The sequence below is a fragment of the Aplidium turbinatum genome, chromosome 1 (genome assembly GCF_918807975.1).
Source record: "Aplidium turbinatum chromosome 1, kaAplTurb1.1, whole genome shotgun sequence".
Taxonomy (NCBI): domain Eukaryota; kingdom Metazoa; phylum Chordata; class Ascidiacea; order Aplousobranchia; family Polyclinidae; genus Aplidium; species Aplidium turbinatum.
In genome coordinates this window covers 49,958,261-49,973,405 of record NC_137472.1, presented here as the reverse complement: position 1 = coordinate 49,973,405, position 15,145 = coordinate 49,958,261, and the positions used below count along the sequence as shown (strand labels likewise).

The 15,145-nt window shown below is 36.5% G+C and overlaps 1 protein-coding gene across 1 annotated transcript; it reads right to left on the bottom strand.

Moving 5' to 3' along the window:
- Positions 1 to 1,003: 1,003 nt before the first annotated feature.
- Positions 1,004 to 13,998, bottom strand: LOC145782244 (uncharacterized). Its single transcript, XM_082594030.1, has 7 exons — positions 13,543 to 13,998; positions 9,356 to 9,463; positions 4,064 to 4,127; positions 3,362 to 3,406; positions 2,703 to 2,952; positions 2,236 to 2,431; positions 1,004 to 1,143 (listed from the first exon to the last, which is right to left on the bottom strand). Exons 1-7 carry the CDS (start codon positions 13,547 to 13,549, stop codon positions 1,079 to 1,081), a joined length of 735 nt encoding a protein of 244 aa, XP_082450156.1. The 5' UTR covers positions 13,550 to 13,998; the 3' UTR covers positions 1,004 to 1,078.
- Positions 13,999 to 15,145: the final 1,147 nt, after the last annotated feature.

Sequence of the window (15,145 nt, the reverse complement as noted above, 5' to 3'; positions counted from 1 at the left end):
GAGTAGCCTACTGCTCCAATTATCCAATATATAGAAACATTTTTGAAGCATTGATGACCCTATTCGAAGATGCTTAGCTTTCCTTGCGGTTTCTTTTGCGCTTTTGTGATGTTTCTTTCAATACATAACCAAACAATGAAAGGTTTGGATCGAAACATTTTGGACGGTGGGCTACTAAACGTTTTCAGTAGGTACATAACGTTTTAATTCCAAAAAAGAATACAGCTAATATTTCATGTCTCAAACGTAAGCTTTAGGTGCATACAAACCAAGATATTTTATCAGCACGTGTTTCCACGTCATAATTTTGATATAAACTGGCAAAACGGGCTTTGTAATGGAAAAGCGTCACGTGGGGGAGGGGGGGTTGACAAAAACGTTACGTTGGCGTCACATGGGGGAGGGAGGGTCAAAATTCGGAAAAACAGCGTTACGTAATATTTGAACGCTCCCTATGATGTATTCTTCCCCGTTCCTACCTATTAAACATGATGACTACAACATTGTCAATCTGGCTGTATGTGCTCTTTTTTGGTAGCCCACTATACCGAGGCCTGTTTTCATGCAGGCCGTTTGAGTTTCTTCGAGCCGAAGAGACTTGCATCTCGTAAGCGCGTTTGTTTTCAAGCAAAATTTTAGGATGCTGAAAGCCTTTAACAGACACATTAATTACACAACAGCAAAATTCGTCTGCATGTTACAGTTAGCGGTCTTTCGCTGCTTTAAGCTAATCAAATTGAATTATTCAACACTGAGCGTACTTATAAATTACGTTTCCCTCATGTTTATGAATTGTATGTTATTGTGTTGTAAGCTTATTGAGCAATTGAATGAAATTGTCATAACTTATACATTTAAAAGATAACCTTCCTGTGACTTGACTGTGAAAAATCGAAACAAAGTTTGCTAACTTTTGTTCAGACGGTAAAACGAAGTTACATCACAAATGGAAATCAAACATTACGTTTCGGTGCGACGAAACAACAAGTCTGCAAGTGCGTGATTGTATAAAAAGTTTATTTACAGGCGATCATTAAAGTACACAAGTCAGGCAGTGTAACATGATAAATGCAGCACATCACTCCTTTTCGACGGCGTCTTCCAAGTCCATGTCATCTGCTTTTGGTTGTGAATCTGTAGTTTCTGCAGACACACATCATTTAGAGTTGTTTTACTTTTGGGTCTTAAAACTAAATTACTATTGTAGTACCTAAGTCAATAAGCTTACATTTCTCTGCTGTCATAACCAATTTTTGTGACTAATCATGGAAATATGGAACTCTGTTGCTACTTGCTAGCTATTGTTACTGCAATTTATTACCGAAAGCAATACCTAGCTAAGTTTATAAGTTTCTTCAAAAATGCTAATTAGAAACCTAACAGAGCGAGTTTGGAATAAGATAGTGATGGAAAACATGAGAAAGGGAAGACACAGTGAAGGATGATCTGATAAAGAAAAATTGAAGATGCTAACGACAAAGAGAAGTGGAAGAGTCGCTGCAGACAACTCGTCGACCCTGATGCTTCGTGATGATATCCAGACTTTTTTGGAGCGAAATGGAGAGAAATATCTCTTACACTTTTTAACAGAAATAATTATCGATAATTGCGTTGCTTCAACTCGATTAACTTAGTAATATCGCAAAGCATTCTAAACAATGCGGAAACGTAGTCAACTTTTTAGCAAAACGAATAGGAAGAATGTCAATTATCATTTGAGCAATACTAAACAAAACACATTTAATGGCATTTAAAAATCTACAGTTCTAACGCAATCTTCATCATCATCAATCATCATGTGCCATCTCCGAGACGAAGGTTGGCTGTCAATTGCTTCCACACGTCACGTTCTTCCGCTACTCTTGGGGAACGTTCAAATATTACGAACGCCTTCGAGGGGGAGGGGGGGGGTTTATGCAAAGCGTTACGTTAGCGTCACATCGGGGGGGGAGGGGGTTCAAGCAAAACGTTACGTAACGCTTTCGAGTACGGAATGGTAGTTTTTTGTGCTGAATTTGTAGTGAAAAAGCGTTACATGGGGGAGGGGGGATTGAAAAAAGCGTTACGTTGGCGTTTTTATGCGTTTTTAGTGAACTGCAGCTGCGCTGCAGGCTATTTGAAGAGTTTGCACCACACAAAGTGGCGACTGGTCAACTAAGTTACTGAAAAGTAGCACAGTGAAAAGTACAATACAACTAAGTTACAGCCTAGACAATCAATCTCGTAAAGTCTCACCTTCTGATGGCATCTTTGGCATTACAACAGGAAAAATCTTTAGCAAGGAATCAATCTTATCGCGAACTTCCATCAGCTGTCGCTTGAGATCAGGAAGATCGACCGGTTCTGTTCCATTTGATGTAGGAACAGTCTCACTGTTGGTGACCTTTACCTCTCCAATAATGGGGGACTCGACTGGCATGGCTCTTGTTGTCTGCATGATAGGGAACATCATTATTTAAGCCCATATAAAGAATTAAACCATACTTTGTTGTTTGAATACACATTCTGATTGTAAAGAAAAAGCGTTGTCTTTAAAAAATAAGCACACAGTTTGTAAGTTACATTAGCCATGACATTGCGGACATTATCGTTAACAGAAACACTTTACTGGGCTGCTTGATTGAATGACCGTGTCCAATCAAGTTATGCCGAATTAGCTTCATATTTGTATAAAAAGTTTGAAAAACTACCTAATAACTCACCAAAGGAGGTAGCATTGGCTTTTTGACAAACTTGTTCTTATTGGCTTGGTATGGTTTTTCAACACGGCCGGCTTGCACTTTGTTAGGGCCTCCAAACATACCCCTTCCACGGGCAACACCTCTACCACGAGCTCCACGTGTTAATCCTCGGGCAGCCATGGCTCCTCGGGCAGCCATGGCACCTCGTGCAGCCATACCTCCCCGAGCCCCTCGTCCACGCTTGGCCATCTGGCCACCGAATGCACCACGCCTGCAATAACATTGGGATATCAATAAGACGCTGTGAACGTAGCGTGACCGAAGTTACGACACTGAAACAGAATGTATGCAGAAAGCTACAGCTTGAACTTTTAAATCGTTGATCAACAGCTTGCCAAAGCAATAAGCGCACATTTTTAGTGATATTACAGCTAGCAAACTTTGAGCGATGTTGACAATGTATATTAAAACTTTCGGTGGATAACACGATGTTATTGCTGCTGTAAGTGGTGAGATTAAAGATTACAACTGATGAATGTTTCTACACTTTCAAGAAGCAACTAACATGATTAACTTTTCTCAAATAGTACAGCTTTGGGTTAGCACAAAAAAAATTGGACGTAAATTTTAAGAATACGGGATTAGACCTTGCCTTGCTGAATTATTGCGTTGTTACTTACCCACTATCAAAGCTCCCAGCTCCCATTCCATCATACCCACTCCCACTACAAAGCAACACAAAGTATTAGATAAAACGCAGTCAATAGGGTACACACATAAGTGGCGTTAACAAATTACCAAGAATGCAATGAAGCCCAAGTGGATGAAAGTGTGTAAAAACCCAAACATTGTCTTTCTCATAAAACATTAAAAAGCTACTGTAGAAAAAAACGAGTAGCGCAAAATAAATTTTTGTTAATGGTGTTTTGAAACCAAAACGTTCAATCATTTTGACAAAAATATGCGTGGCGTAACAATATGACAATTTTGAAATGTGTTAAGGACCTGTACCTTTTACAAATAAAAAATTCTCAAAAGCTTATGGTGACATATGGTCGAAGCAAAAAAGTGAAATGAAAAATGCCATGGCACAGCAATTTGCAAAAATACTTTTTGTTGCAACAAGTGCATTGCACACAGTTCTATATATAAGTTTTCTGATGAAATATATCCATAATGCAACATGAAAATAGGAATGTTGCGACTTCTTCACAAGGACACCCAGAAAAAGAAAACAAAAATATTTGTCAAAACTTTACTTATATCTTACTGATTGAGTGTTTTGTTTGTTAGTCATCATTACATGCACAAAAAGCGAATAAGAAACTAATGACCGTTCTTGCAATACTTTTCTCGTACTTAAGTTTCAAAAAACAACTTACAAAGACTGTCCAGAGCTGTTTGAAGGTTTTTGGTTGGGTTTTGGCTCGGAAGAAATATTTATGTCTGGAAAATATCAAAAACTCCAAAAAACCCAAAATGTAAAAACCTGCTAAAACACGAGTATAAAGCAAAACAAATCTAAAACATACTGGCAAAAGTATAGACCACAAATGCAGAAAAATAAGAACTTTATCTTAAAATTGAAAGCAAATTGTATAAATATTCCATGAAAATTCAGAAATTAAGTTTGTGGCAAAAAATGAAGCATCTATGAACATTAAACAAGTAGCAGCAAAGTGGTCTTAACTTTTCATTTAACTTCAAACAAACTTGAATGAAAATTAAAACATTAACTTTTAAAGTTTCTAAGTATTATCCCACATTTATTCATGCTTCAAAACTAGTTACAAAAAGTTTACTAGAAAAATCTTCATGCAAACATTATGTATAAGTTTTTTAAGTCTCAAAAAGAAAACTTAAATAGAATTATGCATATGGTTAGTCGACTGTGCAAATGAAGACTGAAAAGGCACATTGTGTCTTGGCCTGCATGAGCCTCACTCGCAATGCACCGGTCAATAATCATGTGCTGGTCCATGATTATTTTCATCTTGATTCATGGCGATGGCATAATTTAGAATAGCTGGAACAAGTCAATTCTGCACTGCAGGTTACAGTGAAAAATACCAGTACTAACACTGTTTTTCCAAAACCAAAAGAACCAGCCTTTTTTCAAGACCTTTTTCAGCTGTAAACTTGCTTTTTGAAACAAATATTCATCTCAGCAATATTCGATGTTGCTTGCTTTATCAATATAAAATAGCATATTTACATTGAGATTTATAAGCACTTATGATCGGGCTCTCTATCTGACCGCAAATATGTAGTTCATAAGACACCCTGACCGGGAAGCGAAAATTTTTTTCCCACCAGATTTCTGTCTCATTTACATATTTTGGTAAAAGTTTGTATTAAAACCGTGTGAATGCAACATTTTCTCGTTGGCACGATTGGTTCAGTGGTTTCATCCTCTGCCTACTGATCGAGAGAACGGGGGTTCGACGCCCGTCGTAGTCAAACTTTTTTTTTCTTTAAATTAATTTTTGCGGTGCACAAGAGCTTTTCAAAAAAGTAGGGTTAGGGAAAGCTTATATTTTATTATCATTGCACAATTTCATTGGCAAATAGTTATTTCGCAATCTGAATCAACCAATCTCTCAAAACACTTTCGGAAAATCTTACTTTTAGAGTGACTAGAATCAATGAGACAAAAATCTCGTGGGGAAAAAAATTTCGCGACCGGGAAGATCTGAGTTCACAACGGGGTGTTAGCCCAATTTGCCTACAAGTACTGAAAACAACTCAGTACTTTAGCTTTAGTTTACACCTTGCTGTGCTGCAACATGGTGCAAAAGTGGCCAGTGCACTGGACCTTGTCAAATTAATGAGCCAATCAATAAATGCCTGTGAACTATTGCTGGATGCCTTCGACCAACTCTAACTGACTGTTTGGCCATCCTTGCAGGCAATGAGCCAGCTAGAATGCGGCGCCAGCGTGCAGTTCTCCATATAAAACGTAAAAATAAAAAACCCAGCCTTTCTGATACATTTCACCACACTAATAAAACCACCACAGCAAAGATTAAGAACAAGAAAGTCATTTGTGCATGGTGAGCACGAGCACGACTGGTAGTCTCTGGTGGATGCCCTAATAAACAGTGGTGTTATTCGACGTGGCGTGAATCATTTTCAGGTAGCACATTTCCACTGCATCAAATGATCAAATCCTTAACTGCATGCCAGTTGGTCATGGCTTCTTCAGACTTGCCTCATCAAGCCGTAACTGCTTGTGCACTGGCGTTAGGTGCTTTAGCAAAGATATGTTGCATTGAGCATTGGCAGTATTCTGTAAGTTTAGGCAAAACCCTACAAGTTGATAGTTTGAGTAGCAGTTAACAAATATAGTCTTTCTGTATACTTTATGTCATTTAAAGCAACTTTTGTGCTATTGTTACTATTCAAATAATTGACTAGATCTTTGCATCTGTGCTGGAAATTCAAAAAATGTTTAGCAACACTGGTAATAGGGAACGATGTCATGTTTTTTATGTAATATTAGGAGTTTTGCAGTGGTTTGAGATTTAGTGATCACAGTTTGTCAATTTGGATTCTCAAAACTATCATTTCAAAACGACATAAAAAGTAAATTTAGCATGGAGTTCAAATTCAAGTTACATTGGCCTCTAAATTACATGTCGATAAGGCCTGTGTGTAACTATAGATCGAAATGGTGATATGACTAACTGACAAGTGTGGTCAGTTATTTTTTCAGCGAATATGCCCACTCAAATTCACTACACCCTACATAGTGGCAAGCATTATTTTTCAACATCCAGCTTAACTGAGTGTTAAACCAGCAAACTAGTATCATATAGAATAAAGCCAAACACCTTATTGTTGCAGCCATCCTATCACACAAAAACCTTCCATACATTTATCGATAAAAAGATTTGTAAGCAGTGCTGGTATCCCTTGCATTAAATTGCAATTTAAATTATAAAACTTCCTCAAAATGGAACGTCTAGTCTGAACAAAAGAGTTGCAAACAATACAACTCCTCCAAAATTTGTCTCACTTGATGCTTGTTTGATTGCCTGTCAAAGCACGATCTCATATCAAGCAAAAAATGTTTACATTGAAACATGCAACAGAAGTTTCTTTGTTCTTTTGAAAATGGTTGAATGTGTGATGAAACTGACATCCAAAAGTTTGATCTGCTCCTTTGGTTTGACAAAAACTCTACACATTACACATGTGGAGTAAGGCAATGTGGAATTCGTCATCGTATTCAGGTTTACACCTGGTGGTTGAAGATTTAGATTAAGTGGACAGGAAGGCAAGGAAGCCAACCTTCATGTCCACCTTCAGGCATGCCTTTAAAGTGTCTTGCCAAAGACACAGCTGCATGCTCATGAGCGCCCTTTCGATTGCCGTTCCAACGCTCTCACCACTCAGCTTTGCAGCCGACATGTGGAATTGAGTTTGCAGCCGAATGTGGAATTGAACCTATAGGCCAAATTTTTCTGGCGCACCAATAAGAATTAAAAATAGTCAAGAAGATTTGTTTAAATTAAATTTAAAAAGTGATGTTTAAGTGGTCATACTTGATTTGCTCATGATAACCACTTATTTGTTTTTGTTGGCGCATGTCATAGATATTTACATGAACCGCAGCTGATAAGATATTTTTTGTCATCATTTATGCAATTTACAACATTTAAAGGCGGCTCATAATTGGGAGCGACTATTTTTAGTAAATAAAACCTTTGTTGCAATATTACAAAGCAATCATACCAATCTATATTATATTTTGCAGTGTAAAGGTTACCCTATTGCTGTTCGTCAAATAGGTTAACGATGTCAAACTGTGGCATAGCAAAGCTGTGAATAAGCACACATGCTCAACAAGTCAATTAATTCAAGAATATGCGCACACCTAATCATGTGATTAAAGTCTAGCCTGAATTACTAAGAGTTAAGAATATCGTATTGCTATCAATCACATGTAATGTTGCTAATAATTATATAGTGCATTAGTGCAAGTAGCCTTTGTTTGTAAACACTAAACAGCATGTGTAATGTGTGTTTTACCTTACATTTCATGTGTATTGCCTTTGCAATGTCTACACTTTTTGTTGAGTTTAGTAATCATATCAACGGTTCTTTTAGTAAAGCTGCATTTTAATCACACCATTACTGCATTCTCATGCCTTGTTTGACTTGTTGAAACCTTGATAATCTCGCGAAATCTGTTGTGATTAAAGTCTAGCCTTAATTACCCGTAAGAGTTAAGAATACCATACTGCAATCTTCTAAAACAGGTCAACTCAACACACAATACATGACACACATGTGCTGTTTACAAATAAGGGCTGCTTACTTTGCACTATATAATTATTAGCAACATTACACATGGCTTACAAATTTTTTTAGCACTATTACATGCTGGGTTTTTTTTTTCGCTGAGACTTTTCGGTCATTTGTCCAAAGTGACTTGAAAAAATTCGGTCAATTTTATTTATTTTGGTGATTTTTAGTCAGTTTTGGTTATATATAGTCAATTGACTATATATTTTTTCGAACATTTTGACCGAATTGACTATATTTTTTTTCGGACATTTTGCTAAAAAAACGGTCAATGACCGATAAATGACCGAAAAAAAAAAACCCAGATCACATGTCGCTTATAGTGGACTGCTACCATTCAGAGAATCACATTATCGGATCATCCGATTCAGAGAAATACCAATTCTGAGACAGCCTTTTAAATCTAACAGCCCTGGGCATCTGTTTATTCAAAGGAATTAGCTTATAATAGAGGTTAATGAAATAAAGTCTCAGCGAAAAAGTTTCAACTAAAGCCTCAGGGTAAAATAAAACAGTTGTCAAAAGGTGTTTTGTGATTAACAATAAAGGTTAATCAAATGAAGTCTCAGCAAAAATGTCTCAAGTTGCTGGACATCCCTATAACCAATACCCGCAAGATATCAGCTAATTTACATCTACCTCACTGAAACAATAATTTTCTTGTTGGCATCATCTACCTCACTGAAACAATAATTTTGTTGTTGGCATGGGTATGACAAGGTGTGGGTCTGCTACTATTCGGTGAGTCCGATTCGGTGAGCTGCTAACCCCTAACCTTACCTCCTAACCCTAAAACGGCACTGATAATTAGGCTACGGTACCTGATAATTTTAAAAAAAATTCAAAAAATCATCGAATAGGGAATCGGACTCACCAAAACGGGCCATTTCGTGACAAGGTAAACACAAAAACCACCTACCCAAATGATCTCTACAAATTCTCTAAATAAACAGAAGTCTTTGCTGGATTTAAAAAATCATTGAATCGGTTTTCTCTGAAAAGGGCTGTCTTCAAATTGGGATTTCTCTGATTTGGCCTCCCTGAATCGGGCCATTCTGGGCTTATAAAGGGGAAGACTTATAATCAAGTAAACATGGTACCCTGCCAAAGTTCAATCAATGAATTTTTGATAGCGTTACATTACTGTAAATAACTAGAAAGTATTATCACAGCTGCAGTGAAGAAAAATAAATACAAAGACATAATGAAAAGCAAGAAAACAAGTTGATTATAAAGATAGAAATGGTCAAGTTTCCAAAGCATATTCTTCTTGAACACAAACTTTAGTAAGTTATTACAACCATCATTAAATGGTTAGGATCCACTTTTTTACAGAAATTTGTCAAGTTTTGTGAGCAACATACCAATAGTTTGTCCAGCTATTATACTTCCATGTTCGCCATCCACTGCACTTCGAGCAGCATGCGGGGTGTTATATTGTACAAATGCAAAACCTCGATGAATAGAAATCGCTGCAATAATAGGATTATCTATGGTTCAACAAAGCAAACTCTCCACCAAAGCTTTAATAATAGGACTCTTTGTTACATGGTTAATAATTTACGAAGATCCTATTTTTAATACAATTTGATGTAAAACACCACTTTTATTTGACACAAGGGTCATTCCATGTCAAATCACCCAAAAAAAATTGAAATTTTAAACACCACCTTCTCCGATTTTGATGAAATTTTGCACGTTTGTTGCATATGGGCAGAAACCCCCAAATATAAAATTTTATCGCGATTGGACCATTCGTTCTGGATATATTGACCTTTGAACTTTTAACCTTTTCGACGAGGCGCCAAATTATAAAATTCAATATCTCATGAACCACTTGACCAATACCCATGTGTAAGGTATCATATTAAAGGGAATTGACTCAGGAATTCATTTTTGACAATAAAATCTGAATTTAACTCTGTTCAGAAGTAATGACCTTTTCACCTATATTTTGACCTTGAATTTCACCTTGTGGAACAAGTTCGATTTTTGTTTTGAAACACCCAAATTGTAGTCAAGGTAATGGACTATTAATTCTGTAAAAATCAGAACACTATTATTTTTCGTTTTTGAGATATGTAGATGTAAAAATTCTGTACTTGGTGAAAAAAATATTTTTTGGGTAAAAATTTTTGCAAAGTCAAATGTGGTATCTGAATGATTGCTAATTTGAAGTTTAGACTTCAGGACTGAATCACAAAATAGTTTTACAATAAATACATCAGAAAAGAGCATTGATCTTTGATGTTTTATCATTATTCTCCTGTCATGACAAAGCAACAGCGGCAGTATATAATTATAATATATTGGATGGATCTGCATCCATTTAGGAGTTTTCCAATTGCTTGATATGCATAAAATCACAATGATATGACACAACCGTGTATTACGGTATCATACATCTTAAGTACAGAATTAATAGACTGAATTACAGCAGTTTTGTGATATTTACCACCTTCCTGACTAATTTATAGACTTGTACTAATCATTAATTTAGTATGTTCGAATGTTAGTCTAAGTTAAAAATGTGTTTTCAAACGTTTTTGTTGTTTTTTGACTTTGCTATTTACCTGCAATATTTGGTACAAATACAATGCTCAAATTAAGAAAAAATTCATGAGCTATAATTAGCATGCTGCATATTTTCATACCAAAGAAAAATTGCAATCAACACAATGACAAAAATGTTATTTTTCTGATTTCAATGATAGTAATGTGTACGGTACAAGGTTACTTTAGGTAAAATACCCAGCAAGACATTAGATGGTGAGCACAAGAGTTTATGATCATTGTACCTCAGACTCAGAGCATGTAGTTAGACTTAGGAAAATTCATAAGCCGCACAATTTGAGAAAGTGGTTACTGAAAAAAACAGTTTTACTCTTCTGCAATGGAGGAAATAAGCGACCAATTTGGACAAACTTCAGTCACGTCAAATACGCTACTTCAGCCACGTCAACATGGAAAAAATAAATGCCAGAAATGTTGTGGAGGCACCATTCGAACATTGATGTAGTGGTTGAAATATGATCAGTGGAGGGTCTTTGGAGGTTTGCTTTACGAACAAGTCGTTTGACTGTAGCCTACCTCCAATGCCATCGCAGGCACTCTTGCCATGCGAGGTGACAAAAAAGTTCCATTTGCACTATAGGTCAAAGTCTGCTTGGTGGTAACACAAATTGATAAAATTGTATTTATTCTTGTATTGACGACTGCACCCGTCTGTAAAGTAGTGAATTTTTTCAACTTGTGGAATTTTAAGTTTCAGATAGGGGATTACATGCTTGAGAAAGGTGTGGACTACCACAGTGTTGTGTTCCTTGCAGTTACTGATAACACACATGTTAAGGTGTTCAAGGCTTTCATCGTCAGAGCGGTAGTATGCAACAAAGGGGTGGAGGGTAGCTTGTGAGTTTTTCCAATGGTAACTTTGAATCTCGTCTTGGATAACAAAGGAATAGTTTTCTGCAAAATCACCTTGTACAACAGCTTCTTTCATGGGCGTCATGGTAGATTTGAGATTGTTCATGTAACCTTTTTGAGATTTAGCAATATATATAGCTGTGACGTGTAATGTAAGTTTTGAAATCGAATTACTCAATGTATCTACAAATTCTGCTTTTGGCTCTACAATGCTGATTAATTGAGTACGATCAACAGTCACCCATTGCTTATAACCTATTTCATCCAGATCTGCTAATTCACCACAATTTTGCAAAAAATCGATAGTTCCCTGTTTGCTAGGGCAACTCTTACACCTATCGATGCCATCATGCACGCTTCATTTTCAGTGGAACAGACACAACTTGCCATTAAGTGATTTGTTGTGAACTGAAGTTCCAGCTAATACGCACCATTTTGGTTAAAGAGCTGCAAATGTAGAAAACCTTACTTTGCTCAAACCAAACTGCATTTGAATCTCATTGAAAGCTGCATAGTGCATGTAGCAGGTAGCTCCTTCAAATTACATAGAACCAAATAATATGAAACCAAGGAAGTTTCCAGAAATATTTAATAAAACTACCATTCAACGTTTTATAGGCAGAGAAAAAAGTTTTCTCTGCCTATAAAACGTTGAATGGTAGTTTTATTAAATATTTATAGAACCAAGCGTTTCTGGTGTTCTTCTTTTTCCCATTTTTGTTACAAACACTTACTTTCTTCCTCGCTCCTCTCATGCGACTGTTGTCATCATTTTCATAAAAATGCATTATTTTATCCCGGAGTGTCAAATCCATAGCTTTTCCCTTCTTTTTGTCACATTGGCCTAATATTCCTTTTTCATTTTTGACAGGACTTCCTGCTCTTTTTAACTATATATGTAGTTTGTTGCTTCAAATAGTTGTATTGTGCGCTTAATGGTGAACGGAGAGAGAGTCAGTATTTGAACACGTTCAGCATAGGAATTACTTTGTTTGAATCTATTTATCAGCTCACCGAACATAGAATTGTATAGTTGAAGATCGTGGTTTTCATTATCAGTCTCTGATTCTGATGATTCCAGTTGAGTTTCATGAGCTTTTCTAGACCATGTCTTAGTTTGATTGTCCCTCTTTTTAGCTTCTGTTTTCCTTTCGATTTTTTGCTTGGTGGTGCCAAGCCTCCAGTTTTGACGGGTCAGCTATAAAATGCTTGCACTGATTGTGAAATTGACGCAGATGCATGCGCGACGGCATTACCTCATACACGAAGAAAAATAAAGAGAACATCAATTTACCACTGCTATGCAAATTGAAATTGTTTTAGAATTTTCGTTGTTTATTTTTTGGTCAATTAACCAACATGGCCATAGCATTTTTTAGGTCACTGCAAAATCATTTTGGTTCAATTTCATGCCTGTTTTTTTATTGGTCAGGACTTGAAATAAGTTTGGTCACTTTTTAAATGCAGTCTAGTAACTTTGAGTCATACTAAATTATACTGCAGTTCATAATGCTAATTGTAAAATAAAGAATATCAAGTTCCAAAAACCTAGATTTTAAGTGACAACCAAAAAAAAGTTACTTTTCATAAAATACAGAATTTTTACATCTACATATCGCTCACCTAGAACCGAACTATGTTATGTCCAATTTTTGCAAAAATCACTTTTTCAACTTTTCTTGGGTTTTGGACATAGCTCTATCTGATGGCATGCTCAGATTTCTTTTATGTCAATTATTTTAGCTTTTAGCTTATGTTAAGTCCTGCAGAAATTTCAAAATTTTCAAACAGAACTGTGCTATGTCCTTCCCTGGACTTAACATAATGTCAACCTATTAACTGTGTCTGGACATAACATAGTATGTTGGACTTAAACTACTTGCTACTTTTGACTGATTGAAAATGCTGGACATAATACATGTTGTGAAAAGGTGATCTTCTGGTTGATGTATTGATGGTAAATTCTCAGCACATTTTTGACATTGTGTCACTCAGGGATGACACAGGCTGTGTAAGGCTGGTTGCTATGGGTCATTTAAAACCAATCCTACCATAGTGACAATCACTGATTTTAGCCAAGTTGTTGACTTCAAAAAATTTGTGAATGATTCACCACAATACTCACATATCATTCGAGGCTCAACTTTTGATTCTGGGGTCCATGTCTTTTAGGCGCTGACAGTTAAGCGCCGGTCAAATAGGTGCGCACACTGTGGCATCAGGATATTTAGGTGCACAGCACTGTGGCGTCCACTCATTTAGGTGCTATTCCTACTAAAGTCTGCAGATTGTATCAGCTCAGGTTTGGCAAAACCTAGCCGGAGTTTTGACAGAAAACTAAGTTATTCTTCACTCAAGCCTACCACCTACTTGAATATAGCCTACGGTATATTTTTTACTAAAGCATTGCCAGATACAGCAGCTTCACTCACTGAAGCCATGACTAACCACAAATAAATGCACGCGCATTAACAAAACAACATATTTTTCTTTTCAATATAACATTTTGTGTGAAAAGCATTGCCCTACCTGCCAAGCTGATACAATCTGCAGACTTTACTAAGAATAGCATGTAAATGAACAGGTGCCACAGTGCTCCGCACCTAAATATCCTGACGCCAGTGTTGCCGCCTATTTGACCAATGGTTCAACGCCTAACTGTCTGCGCCTAAAAGACTTGCTCACTGATTCTGACGGTGAAAAAATACTGTGGACCAAGATTATGCAATTAAAGTTTTGCTAGGTAAATCCAGTCAAGCTATACTTCAAGTACAAATATTCAGAGCCGTCTTTCAGTGAGATAGACTTCATAAAATCAAGTCAACAGAGCAGCAGACGACTTGCAACTGAATTTTCATTGTCGTTAGTTATGGAACTACCCAAATGTTACAAATCACAGCTGGCAGTAAAAAAGGACAAAAAAGCCGATTTGATGAAATTATGCAAAAAAACCTCATTCTTCCACACCACCACCACTTTTATGCAGACATTCCAGAAGTAGCTGAACAGTGAACACAATTTTATTATATTTATTCAATATTTGCAGGTGCTTTGTCAATGTCTGTGTTGAATGGCAAAGAGAATATACCCCACAAATATTCATGAGATTTGAAGTCCTTGAAGAGCCAAAAATTCATACAACAATTTTTCAAATTTAGTTTTCTTCTCAAGATGCATTCCATAACTTAGTCTGTCAAAGTTGGAAAGTGGAAAAGATTTCCTATCTGTATGTGAGCTTTCCAAAGTCGTAATTTGTTCATAAAGCCTTTTATGTGACCATACATTTTTACGTTCCAGATAATTAAACACAATGGATTAGCGGTGGCCCAGGGATACCTAGACACTAACGGGATGCGAAACTCAAAATCCGTCCGTCCAACTGAAGGGCTATAACCATGTTGCCTACAATGAATTGCACAATGCGGTGTTACTACACGAGAAAATGTTTGTTTTGCACTGGCTGTTTTATTCGTCGTTTCACAAAAGTTGTATCTGTACATTATTGTCAATCTTATGTTGATGACAAAATTATTAATATTGTAAGTTATAACCAATTCATTAGGCTACATGTAGAATCCACAAAAGAAAAAAACGACCAATGGCTTATTGTTCATAAACTTGGCTACTAGGCTATGTACACAAACAAAAATAATACCAATAAATATCACTGGACAATCAGATATCATAACTTCACACTGTAACCACAATCAGGCAATGACACAAATTCA